We start from the raw sequence: 19,362 nt of genomic DNA, 5'->3' as shown, positions 1-19,362 counted from the left end.
AAGTTAGTCAGTGAGACACCAACGTCATATGCTCTATCACTTATATGTGGAATCTAAAAAAAGAATACAGTGAACTTCTCTGCAGAACAGATACTGAATTACAGACTTTGAAAAACTTAAGGTTTCCAAAGGAGACAGGCTGCGGGGTTGGGGGGTGGGCTGAGTGTTTGGAATGGAAATGCTATAAAATTGGGGAGGGGGGTTGTTTTTTGTATTTTTAGGGCCGCACCGTGGCATATGGAGGTTCCCAGGCTAGGAGTTCAATCAGAGCTATAGCTGCTGGCCCACGTCACAGCCACAGCAACTCAGGATCCAAACTGCATCTGTGACCTACACCACAGCTCACCACAACACCAGATCCTTAACCCACTGAGGAGGTCAGGAATCGAACCCGCAACCTCATGGTTCCTAGTTGGATTCATTTCTGCTGCGCCATGACGGGTACTCCCTAAAACTGGGTTTTGATGATCGTTGTACAACTATAAATGTAATAAAATTTATTGAGTTTAAAAAAAAAAAAAAAAAAAAAAAAAGGGAATCCAGGGCAGTCAGGCAAAGTTACACCCTATACCCAACACACACACATACATAGACACAGACAAGCAGACAAACAGACACACATACACACTCACTCCAATGAACACACAGGTCAACAACAGAGCCAGGAATGGCAAAGGAAACCAGCCCGGATAGATTCTTGTAACCAGTGCACCACCCCCACCCACACAGGAATGGCTCCCAGCCCATGCCTGGTAAAGAACAAGTTAACAACGGCTTCCTCCCTCCCAAGTTTTTGCCCGCAGAATCCCTTGCCAGTTAGGACGCCTCCCCCCTTGGGGATGCCTGTCCCCACCACACACGCCTCCGCTCCCAGGCCTGGGGTGAAGGTTCTGTACACCTCACGGCCCTTGGCAGCTCTGTGTCCCTGTATACACAGCTCTCAAGCACTGCCCTCTTTCAGAAGCACCTGGGAGGGGCTGGACAGCCCACGGTCCAGGGTGGGCCCCAAGTGGAGCTTTAGACTCCAGAGCAACCATCCTCTAACCCCTCTGCTCTTTGATGGAAGGCCTTTTATCTACATGCAAACCCCCAAACAGAATGGATCACTCAGAGGGTCACAAAGCTCGTTTTTTAAAGGCAGCAGGCCTGGGACACAAACCCCAGGTCTCCCTCCCCACTACTCACTCAGGCTTGCTTTTGGTACTAGGACTTGGGTGCCCAGCCCACCACCAGAGGATGGGCTGAAAGAGAACACGTGGCCAGGGCCCTGCTGGATGGGCCCAGATCAGTGCTGCTCCCTCCTCCCGGGGCAATGGGACATGCTCCGGGTCAGAGATGCAGAGCCAGAGCCGCCCCACAGACTCCCCTGCCTCAGTTCTCCCCAGGGGCCACCCATTTCACCCCAGCTAATTTTAAATGCTTCCTCAAATGGCTCCTTTCTGGCCAGACCTCCCTGGAGGCCTCCTTAAATAGAAAGTTCTCAGCACAAAGTTTCCTGCTTAGGAAAAGGGAAGGGAGTGAGTACCGGGGTTTTTCCCCCTCATTCCCAGCTAAGATCCCTGATCTCCAGCCTTCTCCTCATTGCTAGATGACCCTTTTCCTCTGTTTCCCATCTTTTAGGTTCTAAAAACTACCACAGAGATCCCATCCTGTCCCTGGCCATCCCTCAGGAAACAAGCTGAGGTCAAGGCAGGTATGGTTAGATGGTAGGCCCCGTCTGCTGGGAGGCTGAGTCACAGGGAGCCTGAATGCTCTCCTTGGTTCTTACTTCACTCTGGACGCCATGGCCGATGGTGTGCCCTCCGCCTATCACCTCCTGCAGACATGGCAAGCGAGGCCCGGAAAGGGCTCACGCAGCTTGGGTCGCCAAGAAGCACAGCTGGGTAAAACCCAGGAACCTCGACTCAGCCATCTGTGCCAATAATCTGGCTGTGGGGACAGAGGGAGCCAACTTGGGCAGCAACATCAGCCCATGGATGGGTCAAGTGCTGCCACATCTGTTCTGTAGCCAGTCCCCTCCCTGGGTGCCTATTTAGGATGAAAGCAAAGTGGGAGTGACTGGAAGCATGAGCTTATTAGCAGGCTGGCCAACTACATGCTGAGAGAAGAGGTTCCCGAGCCCCCCTACCCACCTGTGTCACATTTATTTATTTACTTATTTATTTTTCTTTTTAGGGCCACACCTGAGGCATATGGAGGTTCCCAGGCTAGGGGTCTAATCAGAGCTGTAGCCGCCGGCCTATGCCACAGCCACAGCAACACCGGATCCTTAACCCATTGGAGCGAGGCCAGGGATCGAAACTGCATCTTAACAGATGCTAGTCAGATTCGTTAACTGCTGAGCCACGATGGAAGCTCCCCCCACAGTGTCATTTTCAACTCCATCAGGTCCTGCCCTGGCCCACTGGCTCCAGGTCTCCAACAAGTACCCACACAGACCCACCGCAAGGCAGCTGCTCAAGCTGCTCCTCAGCCTGCCCCTTCCTCACTCCTTAACTGAAGGGTCCCCATCCCTCTGGTCCCTCTGCTCCTTTATCCCCCTTTCCTTCCTGTTAAGTTTTATGGGGCCCTCAGGACCCCTTGGCTCATATTGGTCCCACCAGTCTGAGCTTACCTGGACTCTAAAACCCAGAGACTAGAGGCAAGTCTCAAAATCTTTTCCTATCCTCTAAGATGCCAAGAGCCAGGCTCAATATTTGAAACCTCCACTCTCTCTCTACACCTCAGTCCCTCTAAAGAAGGAACTCACAGTCAGAGACAGAGGTGGCACCACAGAGCAAAGGGATGCCATATGTGGGAAAGGCTTTAGCTAGACCAGAGTTTGCATCTCAGCTTCATGCTGGGCTGCTTCATCTCTTCGAACCTCGGTTTCTTTATCTGTACAACCCAGACACCATCCATCTCCAGGTTCAAGAGCACACTTTCCTCTATGCCCCAGGCATACAGGCACCACAAAATGCATGTAATGTAAGGCTTCTATAATCTCACCATTTACTTGTACAAAGACCTCATCTATCAGATACCGCAAACCATTTAGTTATAAGGCTGCCTGATGAGGCTGGATGAGGTCCAGATCAGCCTGGAGCTGGGAACACAGGTGAGATGACCTTAGGCGGTCACTGAGTACTTCACTGTTCCTTTTCCCCAGGGAGGTCAAGTCCCAGGTGGAAGGCACCATGGAGATTAGCTAGTTCAACACTCTCATTTCCCCCCCCCCAAACTTTTTAAGCCAACCCCACAGCATATGGAAATACCCAGGCCAGGGATCAGATCTGAGCCACGGTCACAACCTACAACTTCAGCAATGCTGGATCGTTAACACACTGCACAGGGCTTAGGATCAGACCTGCATCCCAGTGCTCCAGAGATGCCACCGATCCCATTGTACCACAGCAGGAATGCCCAACACCTTCATTGTATTACAGAGGGCAGAACTGAGGCCCAGAATAGGAAGGTGTCAAGGCAAGCTAATGGCACAGTCAGGATCCTTAGGGGTGGCAGGCAGAGAGAGAGAGACATGCAGTTGCCTCTCTAAGGCCTGGCCAACTAGTTCTATGTCCCAGGATAGCACTGGTGACCACTCCTCCCATGCCAGCTCCTGGTGCCAGCCTCATGGCAATAGGGTACAACATTCAGCAAAGAGGTTTGGTGCAGACAGTGATTCAAAGATCAAGCACTGTTGATGCTAATATACAAAGATCAACCAAAGAAGCCTCATCCTGCCCATTCCACAAACTTATCACAAGAATTCAACATAGGAGTTCCCATCATGGCGCAATGGAAATGAATCCGACTAGGAACCATGAAGTTACAGGTTTGATTCCTGGCCTTGCTCAGCGGATTAAGGATCCAGCATTACCAAGAGCTGTGGTGTAGGTCGCAGACACGGCTCGGATCTGGCCTTGCTGTGGCTGTGGCATAGGCCAGCAGCTGTTGCTCCTTTCGGACCCTTACCCTGGGAACCGCCATATGCCGCAAGTGCGGCCCTAAAAAGAAAAAAAAAAAAAGAATTCAACACAGTTTTGTTTTGTTTTTTTGCTTTTTAGGGCTGCACCCTTAGCATATGGCAGTTCCCAGGCTAGTAGCCGAACTGGAGCTACAGCCTCCAACCTTTGCCACAGCCACATGGGATCCGAGCCACGTCTGTGACCTCCACCACAGCTCATAGCAACGCTGCATCCTTAACCCACAGAGCGAGGCCAGGGATCAAACCTGAAACCTCATGGATACTAGTCAGATTCGTTTCCACTGAGCCATGATGGGAACTCCAACATGGAAATGTTTTAAGGTACTTGGAGGAAGCATAAAGGGTGACTCACAATATCCCAAGCTGCTAAGAAGGCACCAAACTCATTTACCTGGGCCCTTTTTCCATATGCTCACCCCTTCTCCTGAAACAGCCACACAACCCAACAGAGTATCTCCCTCTTGTCCTAGAACATGCAAAGCAAGCAGAGTCCTGCTAAAATGGTCATCTCTGTGGCAAGTACCAGCAAATGGTGCTGGACGACACGGCCAGGTTCTTGGCACAGTTGGAAGGTAAGTTCAGAACAAGGTGGATAGGGTACTGGGAGAGGCACAAAAAAAGAATGGAGAATCCTTAGAGGTCAGTAAAAGACAACAAATGTTGAGGAGCCCACCAGAAGCACCATATTCAACATGGACCAGGAATTTGGCCAGAGAGGTATCCCCATACAGGTCATCGCAGATGTGGTGTGGTCTTCATGGTGATCAGGAGCAGCTGGCACCAGGCCTGCCTAGGACAACCAACTGGCCTTCAGCACAACGGTGTCTGGGCCAGCAAGACTCTGGGGCTCCCGAGGCTGCTCGTCCCTCAAGCAAGTTCCGCTGCCTATCTTTCCCTGGGGTTGCTGGGAGGGAGGGGGTGGAGGGAGTCTGGCCCCTTCTGGAAAGTCCACACCACAGGCTATCACTGCTGGGCAGACTTCCTGGGGCTGTCGAGGTCTTGGCTGTCTGTTCTCAGGCCCTTTCTCTACAGCTAGCTCTGGGCCTCAAGTGCCTGGGGCTCCCAATGACCGCTTGCTGCACCTCCCTCCTCGATGGGAGGCTGTGCCTCTCACTCTCAGGGCACCAGGGGCAGAGAAGGGCACAGGAAGTGGTGGCCCCCACCCTCTGCCTTACTCCTGAGGCCCCGGGGGAGGGAACGCCCCTTTCAAGGTGCCTCTCCATCGGGAGTTCCTGTCGTGGCTCAATGGTTAACGAATCTGACTAGGAACCATGAGGTTTCGGGTTCGATCCCTGGCCTTGCTCAGTGGGTTAAGGATCTGGTGTTGCCGTGAGCTGTGGTATAGGTTGCAGACGTGGCTTGGATCCTGCTGTGGCTCTGGTATAGGCTGGTGGCACAGCTCCAATTCAACCCCTAGCCTGGGAACCTCCAAATGCCGCAAGTGCAGCCCAAGAAATGGCAAAAAGACAAAAAAAAAAAAAAAGTGCCTCTCCATCACTTTCTGTTTTTTTTGTTTGTTTTTGCTATTTCTTTGGCCGCTTCTGCGGCATATGGAGGTTCCCAGGCTAGGGGTCGAATTGGAGCTGTAGCCGCCGGCCCACGCCAGAGCCACAGCAACGCGGGATCCGAGCCGCGTCTGCAACCTACACCACAGCTCACGGCAACGCCGGATCATTAACCCACTGAGCAAGCGCAGGGACCGAACCTGCAACCTCATGGTTCCTAGTTGGATTCGTTAACCACTGCGCCATGACGGGAACTCCTCCATCACTTTCTAACCCGGTACAGAGCCTTCTTTTGGAGAGAAGTAGGAAGAAGGGGCTCTGACAAACTCATTCCTATCTGTGTGTCGTTAACATTCTTCCTTCAGACAAACTGACAGCTGTTTAAAGATCTTCCGAAAAAATGAAATTAAACAGAAGTCTCCAGGAGCAAAGTGACAGTGATACCCAAGGCATCAGCCTAACAGCACAAGCTAAGGCTTCTGAGGACAAGGCTTGAGGTAGGACTCAAGCCCTTTCTATCAGGCCAGGTGGACCTCTCTCTCAGCCTGCACACCCCCACAGGCAAACCTGTCACTCTAGTGCCCCCTGGCAAGGCCAGCTCCCTTGGCAGTGGCTGCAAAGAGGTCTCCATCCTCCCTGGGCATGGGGCCCAGCCCTACAGGACATAAGGGAAGCGGCTGAGGGGGAGGCAGGGCAAGGAGTGTTCTCCCCAGAGGAAAGCCTCTGTGGAGGACAGGACTGGAGTATGGCATCCTTGGGGCCATGCCATGGGATCCTCTCTCCCCAGTCAGCCCAGGCTACACACTCTGCAGGTGTGTGCCCTCCTCTGCCCCTCTACACAGGAAGGACAGACTCAGAGGCTGAGGGCTTTGGAACTTCAACTCCCCCCACCTTCTTGACACAAGATACACAAAAATATGGAAGCTCCAGTGGAAGCATTAAACACTCAACTTCTCAGGTAAAGACGGCGGCTGGACATGATGGCTGAAAGGATGGGCTCCATAAGTACTGGCTTTCAATAGAGATGGAAAAGGTAAACACTGCTGTCAAAAACAGTCACATGTTCATGGATATTAAACCCCTTTATCCTTTAACTCCAAAGGACAACCACAGCCTCCTTCCAAACCCCAGCCCTGTGCTCTCTGAGACAGCCCCCTGGACTCCAGGGACCTCCTATCTCGGGGAGAGATCTTTGTCCATGGAGGGTGTTCAGGTAGGAAAAATCTGGGCCACCTGCACCCTTCCCCCACTCCCACATAAATCCCAGCAGTCCACCAGGAACACTTCAACTAAAAGACTGCCATGCCTTCTGGGTGCATCTCTGCCTCTGGAGGCTAGGAAACTGGACTCTGGGCAATAGAAACATCATACCAAAGAGATAAAAACAGTATTTGAAAATTGATGCTGGAGCTCCCACTATGGTGTAAAGGGATTGGTGGCGTCTTGAGAGCACTGGGATGCAAGTTCAATCCCCAGCCCAACACAGTGGTTTAAAGATCTGGCACTGCCACAGCTGCAGTTTAGATTGTAACTATGGCTCAGGTCTGATCAATGGCCTGGGAGCTCCATAAGCCACAGGGCAGCCAAAAATGAAAAAAGAAAAAAAAAGAAAATTGATTCTTTGTGGCAATCCTTTAGCATCTCCAGAAGTTAGAATTCCATCTGGAAAGGAAACTGTTTCAACCATCCACTCCATCAACATGTTTAAGTAATGCCCTTGCTTCAAACCCTGCCTGCTGGCTGCTTAGCTTGGGGAGCTTTCCTAGTGTCATCTGAATAGAAAACACCACTTATAGAAGGGGGTAGGGAAGGAGGGAACTCCAAACAGGGAAAAACAAGCCTCTCATAAGCCCCTCCCACATCCTTCCCCAACACCCAGCCCTCTCCAGCAACTAAAATGCAGAGTACTTCAGCTGGAAGAAACCTTATTTTTAGATGAGGTCCAATGAGTTGCTCTCGGTCACCAAGCATGTCTGAAGCAGCCCTAGTGTCCCCAGGTGCCCTGTTCACAAGCCAATGCTCTTTTGCAGACCCTGATCTCATACCACCAACCCACTGAGACCCCAGTGGGGTCAGCCTCAGGTGCCCAGAAAAAGGTGACCTTCAGCTTCTGGGCTAAGAGGGCAGAAACAACCCCTAGGAGAAGGCTGACTGAGCGGGCGCAAGGTTCCCCTGGATAATGCCATGGTTAGTCCTAAACAGGGCTCCCTTACAGGGAGGTCAGAGGGAGGACTGACGGACTGTCAACTCCCAGCGGCTGACTGAGTGGGAGCAGCCCTGTGGGGAGGGGGGCTACAGCAGGACACTTTGAAGCCCCAGGAAGCCCAAATTCAAACAGAATCCCAGGCTACTCCATTTCAGTGTCTTATACATGTTCCACCAGCCACATCATTGGGAGTTTATGAGCTGCAGTCTGCATTATAGAAAGCTTGTAGCTTTCCTGATAGAAAGATACTGGGAGTTCATATTGTGGCTTAGTGGATTAAGAACCCGACTAGTATCTGTGAGGATGCAGGTTCAATCCCTGACCTCACTCGGTGGGGAGTTGCTGTGGCTGTAACATGGGCCTGTGGCTGCAGCTACAGTTTGGATTCCACCCATGGCCTGGGGACCTCCATATGCCGCAGGTGTGGCCCTAAAAGAAAAAAAAAAAAAAAGATATTGGAGGTCCTTTTTATTTACTATTTTTATTTTATTTTATTTTTTGTCTTTTTGCCTTTTTCTATGGCTGCTCCCATGGCATATAGAGGTTCCCAGGCTAGGGGTCTAATTGGAGCTGTAGCCGCCAGCCTACACCACAGCCACAGCAACACGGGATCCGAGCCCCATCTGCGACCTACACCACAGCTCACGGCAACGCTGGGTCGTTAATCCACTGAGCAAGGCCAGGGATCGAACCCACAACCTCATGGTTCCTAGTCGGATTCATTAACCACTGCACCATGACGAGAACGCTTTTTTTTTTTTTTTTTTTAAACTGGTAACAGCCATCATCACAACCAGCACAGCTCTGGCTCCTCCAAGAGGAAAAGAGACAAGGAGAACCAGGACAAAGGACTCAGGCTCAGCCTCCTGCTCAGCCAACAACAGAGCAGACACAGAAACGAAAGGAAAAGAGCCTCAAACCAATTGTCAGGGAGACTGACTGAAGTCCCAGCCCTGCCACCAGCCAGGGTGGCCTTCGCCACTACCTCAGCAGTAAAGAGAAGGGGTGGACTAGCCTCAGGGCCCTTCACATTCTGACTTCCTAGGATACCAGGGAAGTGGGAGACTCAAACTAAGGCTCGGGCACTGTCCTCCATCACTCTCCTTCTACAAGAAGGCAAAGGAAGGAGTAAAGAAAGGGACAGAGACTGAGAGGGTGAGAGGGTAGGATGTCAGAATCCAGGCCCTGGGGCTTTGAGAGAGGTCCACTGGGGCAATATTGGGTCTGCCAAGCAGAAACCTCAGCGCAGTCACTGCAGAGAGCTCAGTGGCCCAGGCTCTCTCTTCTATGTACATATGCGGGGGCAGGGTAGGGGTTAGTTCTGCCTGGGTCCTGTGCTTACACTTGGCACTGGCGAGACGCTCTTACCCCTCCCGGGGGAAAGAAGTCCCTCTGAGTGGGGCCACTTGACTAGAGGTGGATGGAATGTGGTGACATGGCCCGCAGACCCAGGACTTATAAGGGCTGAACAAGGACACAGGGAGAAAGAGCATGCAGATACAGCCAGACAGTGGATGTAAACTGAAACACACATGCTCCCGGAGCCCTGGCGCCTCCCATGTCCTACAAGGAGCTCTGGGCTGCTCAGGTCCCAGCGAGGACACCACTCAGCTCCAGAAAGCCCCCATCTAAAGCCTCCACCGTCAGTTTGACCTTGTGTGGAGAAGCCCAGGCTTAGGGGCTGTTTCACTGTGTTTTGCCTGCCCCTGCTAATTCCAGCCCCAAATCACATGTATCAGGGCTTGGCTCTAAGACCCCACCCTGGGCAGCACTTCATCATTTCCACTTCTTTCACACCTGCTATCAGGATGCGAGCCTGAGAGGCCTCTGATGTAGCAGACAGGGTGGTATACGCCCATTTTACAGATGAGGAAGCCAGCTCAGGAATTAGGTTCCTGGCCAGCCAGTCACAGAGCTGGGGATCAAGTCCGAGTTGCCAGAAAGTGGGGCTCTTCCCCCAGAGCCTGCAATGTGGCCTAGAGTTCCACCTGTGTGTGTATAGGGATGGGAGGAACTAAGCCGGGTTAAATAAGGCTTTGACCTCATACTCCCAGCTAATTCTAGCCCCAGGAACAGAAGGCTTCACATCTTGGGAATACACCTGATCAAAGCCTGCCTGGAGCCCTGCTCTATACCTCATTTGAAGAATCCAACCTAACAACATGAACGGTGCTGTGTAGACCCCATGCTACCTGGCTGGAGCTGGGGGCAGGGTCTGCTTTCCATTTGATTCCAGACAGAGCCGGGGGACAAGGCTTGCAGAGGCAACTCTGAAAGGCAGGCTCACAGGGCCTCCAGCATGGAGCTGCCAGGCAAGGATCCCTTCCTTCTGTGCCATCCACCCCGCTTTCCCTCCTAGTGCTGTGTGGCCAGCCAATGCCCAACTACTGCCTGTTCCCTGTGGCCGGCAAAGGTTGCAGTCATCAGCACTGCCACATACCACCCCAGAGATCCAAGGTGTTGGCTAGAGGAATCCCACACCCTTCTCCTAGCTCCTAAATCAGTACCTCCAACCCTTAAGCCATGTGATGTTAATCCAGTATGAACACACAGCACCACGCACATGAACACAAGGTGCTGAGCCCACCAGACCTGGGCACCACCTGACTGAGGGCAGATGAAGCCTGACAGAGATGTTTCCTAGAGGGATGCTCCTGTTGGGAGAGGTTCCCTGTTCAGGATGGAAGCTGCTTCCAGGACCTACATTCTGGTTTGAAGCTCCCCTGTCACCCACACGTTAGGACCCCTCCATCCCAAGCTGTGGATATGGTTACAGCTACACAGAAGAAAAGGGACAGATCTGGGTGGAAGTTCTTCACAGCCTTCATAGCAACACAGGTCCCCCAAACTGGCCCCAGGTCCTATTTCAAAAATCTTTCCTGATCTCTCTCAATTAAAGTCCAAAACTCATTTGGGGTGGGGGTGGGGGGGAAAACTGGCCAATTACAGAGAGAAGGTAGAGACTCCAGACACCCATACCATGGCCTGATCCAGATAAGGCTCTGCCCTTTCTCCCTGAGGGTGCTGGGCTTGTTCAGAACTAGACAGGTGGCCTGATTGGCTTATGACAGCCAAGACCCTTTCTTTAGTCAGCTATAAATGACCTAAGGCCATGACAGATGGGCCTAGGCCTACCTTCCCACCACACCCAGCCCTGCTATACTCTGGAGCTACCCAGCATGGGTGGATCCACTAGTGGACTCTCCAGGAATGGAGGACCCACTGATCCTCCCACCTGTCTAGCCTTGTACATCTCAGAAGTAACCTTATTCTTTCCATCCAAGGACAGAATAGAGAAAGAAGCAGAAAGCAAGGAGCCCATGTTGGTGCTAGGCAGGAGTAGACAAGATTCTGGCATAGGAGCTTCATGGGTTGTCTGCAGTTCCCACCTCACAGCAGCGCGTGGCTTCTGAGGTATAAGAGAGGGGCTCTGCCCTACCACTTCAGGACTTTGCCTGGGATGTGAGGACCCCCCACCCCCCACCGACCCAAGGCAGCTGTGGTCAGGGGGATGGCAGAGAAGCTGACAAATGCTGCTGCTGCCAAAAATCAATGGCTGATGAGTTCCCGCTGTGGCACAGTGGGTTAAGAAACTGAACACAGCAGTTAAGGCCACTGCTGAGGCATGGGTTTGATCCCTGGCCCCACACAGTGGGTTAAAGGATCCAGCAGCGCCACAGCTGTTGCTGAGATTCAATCCCTGGCCCAGGAACTTCCAAATGGTGATGCTATTAAAAAAAAAAAAAAAAAAAAAAAAAAAAAAAAAAAATCAGGAATTCCCGTCATGCAACTAGGAACTAGGAACCATGACACTGTGGATGTGATCCCTGGCCTCTCTCAGTGGGTTAAGGATCCAGCGTTGCCATGAGCTGTGGTGTATGTAGGTCACAGGTGCGGCTTAGATCTGGCATTGCTGTGGTTGTGGCGTAGGTCAGCAGTTACACCTCCAATTTGACACCTAGCCTGGGAACCTCTATATGCCAGAGGTGCAACCCTAAAAGAAAAAATATATATATATCAATGGCTGAGCAGCGGCTGGGAGCCACTGGGTGGGGCCAGAACTCAGCATGCCAGTTCAGCTCTGGGTAACTGGAGGAGGGTGGCCTTGGACCAGGCACTCAGTGCTCAGCACAGGTGTGAGGACTCCTCTCCACTACCTCTCAGGACTGTCTGGAGAACCAGTAGGATAAATGGGTGGAGAGCTGAAGAGCAGAGCAAAACATCCAGCAGTTCACATCTTGCCTCTAGTTTCAGCCTTTTCCCCTCTGTCCTACCCGAGAGATGGAGAAATCAGAATGTCCAAAGCTGAATGGGATTTAGAAGCTGGTTCTTACTGGGGCAAACCAGCCAGGCTGCCCACATACAGGGAAGGAGAAGATAAGGAGACCCAAGCAAGTGGCCCCCCAAAACACGACAGGCAGTCACTTTCAAGCAGCATGTCTTTAGTTAAGATGCCCCAAGCAAAAGGGAATCAAGGGGGGCAGGAAGTGTTAAGGCGGTCAGCCCCACATTAGGCTACAAGGTAGATGCAGAGAAGTGACCTGCTCTGGTTTTTATCATCACCCAATGACAATTCTAAACAATATCTGTGATAAAAATGCTCCTCCTGCAGGAGCTGACAACTCCCATCACCCAGTCTTGGGATGCCACCAGCCCAAAGAGCCCTGGAGCCAATCCCTGGGCTTCTACTTGGGACCCCGGCACCTAAAGTTCAGCCCTAAAAAGCTTTAGTTGTAGATCCTCTTCTCCCCCAACCACCAAGTCTTAGCAACCCCCCAGTATAAAACAGAAGAGCAGGTATAGTGTGTTAAGAGCAAACTCCGGGTTCAAACCCCAACTTACCCACTTACTAGCTACATGAAAACCATTTAACCTCTCTGTGTCTGTTTCCTCATTTATAAAATGGTAATAAAGTAAATACTTGATAGTGCTATTGTGAAAGTTAAATGAATTAAAATGACAAAGTGCTCAAAACACGTCCACAAGCCCTGGGGGGGGGGGGCTAACCTACCAGAATTTGCCTGGATCTACCTGCCTGGGTACTGTTTCCAGCTAAAAGTCCCGAAACTGTGCCCTCACACCAACAAAAGTCTGCAGACAGAACACCAAGATGCCCCAGATTCTGTCAAATGCTTGTAATGGCAGAGAAAAGGGGCAGTGCCCATGTCACACACTAGACTCTAGAATTCCTTCACTAATTTTTTTTGTCTTTTCACCTTTTCTAGGGCCGCTCCCACAGCATATGGAGGTTCCCAGGCTAGGGGTCCAATCGGAGCTGTAGCTGCCAGGCTACGCCAGAACCACAGCAACGCCGGATCCAAGCCGCATCTGTGACCTACACCACAGCTCACGGCAACACCAGATCCTTAACCCACTGAGCAAGGCCAGGGATGGAACCGCAACCTCATGGTTCCTAGTTGGATTCGTTAACCACTGAGCCACGATGGGAACGCCTCCTTCACTAATTTGAGTGCTAACCCTGGCCCATCCTCCAAAGGCCAGGGATCTAAGCTGGTTCCTCAGAGACCCCTAGAAGACACACGATTGGTCCAGCAAGGAGCCATCTTGGCCCAGCTTTGGTGGATGCAATGGACAAGCAAAGATGATGATAGAAGGGCATTGAGAGGCCCAGACCCTCAGGTCAAATGGAAGCTCCCTTAGCTGCCATTAATCCCTGCCCTTCTATAGCTTACCATTAGGCTGGCATAAAACTTCTTTAACTCTTAGAAACTTGAACCTCCCCACCCTAAGATTCCAAATACCGACCTCCTCTCAGGGGGTCCCCAGTGAGTAATTATTCCAACTTAATACTACCTTGTATCATCAAAGTAAAATCTCCATTTTCAAAATAAAATATGCTTTCAAACCATGTATACCCTTCCCCAGAAACACTAACTATCCAATCATCCTTCAAGAATCACTAAGACAGGGAATTCCTGCCGTGGCTCAGCAGTAATGAACACAACTAGTATCCATGAGAATGTGGGTTCGATCGCTGGCCTTGCTCAGTGGGTTAAGGATCCAGTGTTGCCGAAAGCTGTGGTGTAGGTCACAGCTGTGGCTCAGATCTGGCATTGCTGTGGCTATGGCATAGGCCAGCAGCTGCAGCTCCAATTAGACCCCTAGCCTGAACTTCCATTTGCCATGGGTGCAGCTCTAAAAAGACAAAACTAAAAGGGACGCTTAGATCTTGCCCTTAATTCCTCGCTGCCCTCCTTAACATTCAAAGGGTTAAAAGTTTTCAAAGCTTCTGACACATCTTCTTCCCAAGTGGCAAAAAAAAGACCAATTTCCTCCAAGCCTGAATGATCTCAGCTGTTTTTAGTGGTCCCCAATATTACTGCAACATAGCAAATTCCCAGTAGTCACCCAAACAAGCCATGGGGTTCCTCAATCTATCCCCCAATTTTTATTTTATTTTATTTTTGTTTCTTAGGGCTGAAGGTGCAGCATATGAAATTCCCAGGCTAGGGGTCTAATCAGAGCTATAGCAGTCAGCCTACACCACAGCCACAGCAGCATGGGATTTGAGCTGCATCTGCTACCTACACCACAGGCCACAGCAACACCAGATCCTTAACCCACTGAGCACAGCCAGGGATGGAACCTGCATCCTCATGGATACTAGCCAGGCTCATTACCACTGAGCCACAACTGGTACTTCCTACCCCGCATTTTTATACTTCCCTCTTCCTGGAATGCCTTTTCCATCCCTACAAGTCTATAATGTCCTCCTACCCAGCCACATCTCAGGGAGGGTTGACCTTTAACTTCTTCCTTGGTTCCCTAGGTTTGCTTTAGCTAATCTCCAGTAGCCAGCTGCAAAGAGCCTGGGTAAGCCATAAGAGTAAATTACCACTACTAATGCTAATATCCCCAATGGTGGCTCTTGGAGGTTGCAGAACCGCCTGCCTAGAGGGCATCTAGGCTAAAGATAAGTCCAGTTCCTGCTCAAACCACCAATCCAAGATGGAACCCAGCAGAGGAGCTCTTGGCCCACGGTTCAGAAGCCTAATGAGGGGAAGAGGCCATTCTTGTGCTTGCCTGATCAGAGCAGACCCTGGGCTCCAGATCACTGGGACCCTTAGTTTTAGATCTCTATTGATCAAGAGCCCATGCTTCCTACCCCTCTGACAGCATCAGCTGCACTGACTCCCTGAAGCACTACAGGGCTGTAACCCACCTCTGCCCACAAAAAAGGAAAGCAGGGATTCCACTTATTGAAGATTCTGCCCTTTCTCTCAGAAAAGGCACTTAGAAAAACATGACCAATACCTCAACCACTTTCTCCAAGACTTTACAGTGGCCACGTGGTTCATCCTTCCCACTTCAAAGGGGTAGGTCTGAGGGTCTCTTTGCTGGAGTAAAGTGCCTGCTGAAGTCAACCCTCTAGCAGAAGTGTTTCTGGGTCCATGCCTGGCTTCACAGAAGAAGGCTACCCTCCCCTAATTTCAGTAGAGATCACACACACCAGCAACCCTGCTGTCACCCTCCCCCAACTCTCAGGGGAGATTGTCAACAACCGGGTAGAGTCAGGATAGGGTCCCAAAGCCAAAGACCTATCAGCATCAAGGTTCAAGAAGGACCAGACCTTCGGGAACCAAAAGAACCCCTGGCCCATTAGAGCCCACACGACACTAATAGACAGATGTCAAGCCCTCCTTCAGCGTGAAGGGCTGTCTATTCCTCCTTTCCATTCCCACAAAAAGAGGATAACAGACCTAGATTCTCAAGATGCCATGCCATTGGCGGACTCGGGCTGGCAGCAGGCCTCTGAATTGCTAAGCGTGGGAGCTGGCAGTGTGACCCTCCCACCATCCCTCCCACAGTGAGGAGCCCAGCCCAGCTGTGGGCCAGTGCCGCCATTCTGCACCAAACCTATAGCACGGCAGGCCTGCGCCCAACACTGGATTGGAAGGAGGCATCAATGCCTGCCCCACCAGGGGCTCTGCGGTTTCTTCCCCAGACCAAGAGGAAGGGAGCTCAGGGTGGATAAATCGCCTTTGGTTTCCTGGTCAAGAGCATACCAGGGTGCAGCAGGAAGGGTCTCTCAGCCCTAGAATGACACAGCAGAGGCCCCTTGAGAAAGCTATGAGGTCTGTCCCCTTTCCAGACCAGTTTTTGTCTCTGCCCGCCCAGCTCCTGGTCTCCATTCACTGATAGCCTTAAGGTTTATATCCACCACACTACCTCCCCCTCAACACACACACACCCACACACGCACCCACACACCCTCCCAGATTTCGCCATCCAATTAACCACCCAGCTGTTGGTGATTCCACGAAGCCGTCTCAGACTCCTTCCTCTCAGCACACGGCCAGTGGACCTTCCTTGCAGAATCCCACCATGGCCAGCTTTGGAGTCCTGGCTTGGCTACCAGAGCAAAACCAGAGGGAGGAGAACTGGGAACTGAGTGTCCTTAGGCATCTCCTTCCCAATTCTAACTGCCAGCTGACATCTTTGCCAAAGCCCAGACTCTGAGGCCGTGAAGAAAACTCGTCCACCCCCTGCACCCCCGCCCCCAAGACTTCAGCTCTAGTGAACCAAGGTGCCGCGCGGCCGGTCCAGGCCTCCAAGGTCACGGGGAGGGGTCAGGGTGGAAAGTGCAAAGGAGTGAGGGTGCCGCCCGCCCACCGTGCTAATCCCGCTCAGTTCCTCCCAGCCGAGGCGGGAGACCCGGCCACGCGGGAGCAGTATAAGAGGGCAGCAAGCCGGGACAAGAGTGAAGAACCAAGGGCTGGCGGGCAGCAGATATGGGGCGGACGCGGCGCCGCTCGTCCACCTCGGGACCACGGACGGCAGTCGGCTCGCCGCCCGCCCGGAGCCCGGGAGTTCGGGGAGACAATGCCCGCCCGGCGGGGCAGCCCAGGCCGCACGCCCCCGCCCGCCGGACACGGGCTGCTCCTCTCCGGCCGAAGGGCAGCGGCGGGAAGGCGCCGGGAGCGATTGCCAGACCGCGCGGGGGGCCCCGCGTGCCCAGTCCCCCGCCCACCTCCGCGTGCACTTCGCCCGACAAATCCTGGGGGCGCATACCCACCTCCTCTTCCAGGGTGCCGCCGGAGCCCGACCCCGTGACGGTGCTGGTGTCCGTGCTGGTGCTGTGTTCGCCGTCCGGCTTCAGGTTGCTCATGGTGCGGGGGGTGGGGTGGGGGTGGCGAGGAGAAGGGAACGCCGAGGGCGAGCGCGGCGCCCGGCCCCAGCGAGGAGGTGGGAAGGGGCGCGGTGAGCGGTGCGCTCCGGGGCTGCGGGGCGGGGTGGCGGTGGGGGCTGCGAGGGGCGGTGAAAGGCAGCCGCCGCGTCGGGTTGGGGTCACATCAAGTTTGGCGGGTGCGGCGACGGAGGCACTGGGAACCGGAGCGGAGCCGGAGCGGCCGCCGCCTCCGCCTTTTCACTGCGACCCGCGAGTGCGCCCGCGGCGGCGGCGGGGGGCGGGGGCCGGAACCGGCCTCAGCTGGGGCCCGGCCAGCCCCTTCCCCCTCCCTCCCTGCGGTCTCCGGGGGAACGTGCAGCCAATCCCCGCAGCCCACTGCGGGCTCGCCCCGGCCCGGGCCGTGGCGCGCCAGCCTCTGGCGGGGCTTTTCCCCTCTCTTCCTTGTCCTTTTTCTCTCCCTCTCTCATCTTTCCCCTTTCCCTTCTCCACGACTAGTTTTTAAACTTTGATGAACTCATCTAGCGAACTTTCTTAAAGGGACCGCGCGCACCGCGCCATCCCAGCTTGCGGGAGGTGGAACCGGGTGCCGGGCACCCCGCGCCCCCTTGTGCCTCGTCATCATCCCACCCAGGCGGCCCCAGGCGAGGGAGCGCCCAAAGCGGGACTCTTGCGTCTTCGGCTTCAAGGAGTCCCAACTATGTACTCTGATCTGGGGTTATAGGGTGTCCAACGCGCTTTCACCCTCAAATCCAGCCACCCAGTCCTCGTCCACCGTCTCCTTCCCTCCCAGCGCAGAACTGTTGGGGCCTGGGGCCTGGGATTGATGGCCCAGGGGAGGCCGAACACCTAGGCTTTGGCCTGGGCTGGGCGCCCTTTGCTGCGTGACCTTGAAGAAATCACTTCCCCTCTCTGGCCTCAGGCTTCCAGCCCAGAGGGTGGGACTTAGATCTCAAACACCCCTCCCGCCCCGCAGTCACTGAATAGGACTCTAGGTGAGTCACGGGTATCCAAAAGATTAGCCCCGGGAGGGGGGGACCTTGTATGATCGAGGTCCCATTCGCCGCCCCCTTCTCTCAGCTTTTGGGTCCTCTCCTCCCCGGTTTAAATACCACCCAACACACACTCAGGCATCTTTTCCCCTCCTCCTTTTCAGAGCCCCAGGCTTGGGTGGGTCTGTGGTGACTCCCCTCTGTAAGCCTCAAGAGCGCGGCGTCTGGTGGGTTTTCCTCTGACTTTTGAAAACCCACGCCTACTGGGGCCGGTCTTTGACGCCACCTTGTACAAACCGGCGCCCACCTCAGGTAGCGCTTAAGGCACAGCAGCCCTTAGCCCCGCAGAGCTGCTTGGCCCCTCCTGGGCGCCCCGCCCCCGCCTGGAGCTGCAACCCCAGGCATTCCGGTCGGAGGCTCGGGAAAGACACTGCCTAGCGCCTCCCAGAATCTGGCGTCTCCAGGTGTGATCTGTCACCTTGCAGAAGTTGGTTTCTGTTCTGACTTTCCCCCGCCAAACCTGGATTTTAAGGTTTGAAGCAATGCATAGTGCCGGTGGAGTGAGAAAAGCTGGGTTTGCAGTCATGAACCAATTAGGATCTCAGACCTTGGAGAACCCTTCAGAGCCTCAATAGCCAAAATAGAACCGGCACCATCCTACAGCAGCATGGAGTGTAGAAATATGTACAATGTTCGCCTGTGACTTAGTTACCCCAACAAAGTATAATCACTAACCTGCCATTTCACGAATGAGTAAATTGAGGATTATAGATAAGCAATATCTTTAACTATAACATTAGTAAATAATTGTTGAGCAGCCACTTTGTGCTATGGAAAGGTCAGGGGCACCAAGATTTCCCACCACCTCCATTGCCAGCACTTTATTCAGTCAGACCTTAGGATGAGGGAAACTGCCTCCTATAGGAATCAGGCATCTCCATGAGTGATGATGTTTCACTTTACCCAGCATTTTCTAGGGACTTCCAGCCTCTGGCACCTCCAGATAGAGCCATCCTGTGACTTCCCAGATATCATGACCACCCTTCACAGGCCTCTGTCCAATCTGGCTCTTTTTTCCACTCCTAGCCCCTTCTCTAGAATAGGTCTCATTAGGTGGTGCTGATCTTGGAGAGACAGCAGTGGGTGATGGTTTGGAGTGAGATATTAGTTTTCTGCTCAGCAATTGAATCTGGTTGAAAACCAGAAATCCTAGCCATAGACTAGAGGCTAAAAGCAGAACTGGCCTGATTCTTGCCCCCTATTGAGAGCAAAAATGTTTCAAGGAGGCAAAGACAGTGAAAACAGGTATAAAGTTTATTTATTGTTAGAGTCACAGTACACATGTGGGAGAGCACCCACAGAAGTAGTTTAAATCAGAAGTAAGGCAGTAATACACACCCTAAAGAGGCATGCCGGTGCAGGCAAGTCGTGTCCTCGTCCCCCACGGGGGGGGGGGGGGGTGGGGGGGTGGGGGGGTGGGGGCGGTGAGGAGTGCACCAGAGAGGTGATTTAAATCACTCTTTAAAGCACAGTTCTTCCGGGTC

The 19,362-nt window shown here is 53.1% G+C and overlaps 1 protein-coding gene across 5 annotated transcripts in view; it reads right to left on the bottom strand.

The window, feature by feature from the left end:
* Positions 1–17,084, bottom strand: part of RBPMS2 (RNA binding protein, mRNA processing factor 2) — a 37,170-nt gene extending 20,086 nt beyond the window's left edge. For all 5 annotated transcript variants that reach the window (XM_005659493.4, XM_005659494.4, XM_005659495.4 and 2 more), the window contains exon 1: positions 16,716–17,084. In XM_005659493.4, the coding sequence (XP_005659550.1) occupies positions 16,716–16,808 (93 nt within the window). In that variant the 5' untranslated portion in view covers positions 16,809–17,084. The remainder of the gene's footprint in view (positions 1–16,715) is intronic.
* Positions 17,085–19,362: the final 2,278 nt, after the last annotated feature.

The sequence above is a fragment of the Sus scrofa genome, chromosome 1 (assembly GCF_054392235.1).
Source record: "Sus scrofa isolate SSC_HxYL_T2T_F1_AM1 chromosome 1, Sscrofa_HxYL_maternal_Yorkshire_Landrace_v2.0, whole genome shotgun sequence".
NCBI classification, from domain to species: Eukaryota; Metazoa; Chordata; class Mammalia; order Artiodactyla; family Suidae; genus Sus; species Sus scrofa.
Note: the sequence above shows the minus strand (reverse complement) of the source record. Positions and strands in the feature narration are given on the sequence as shown.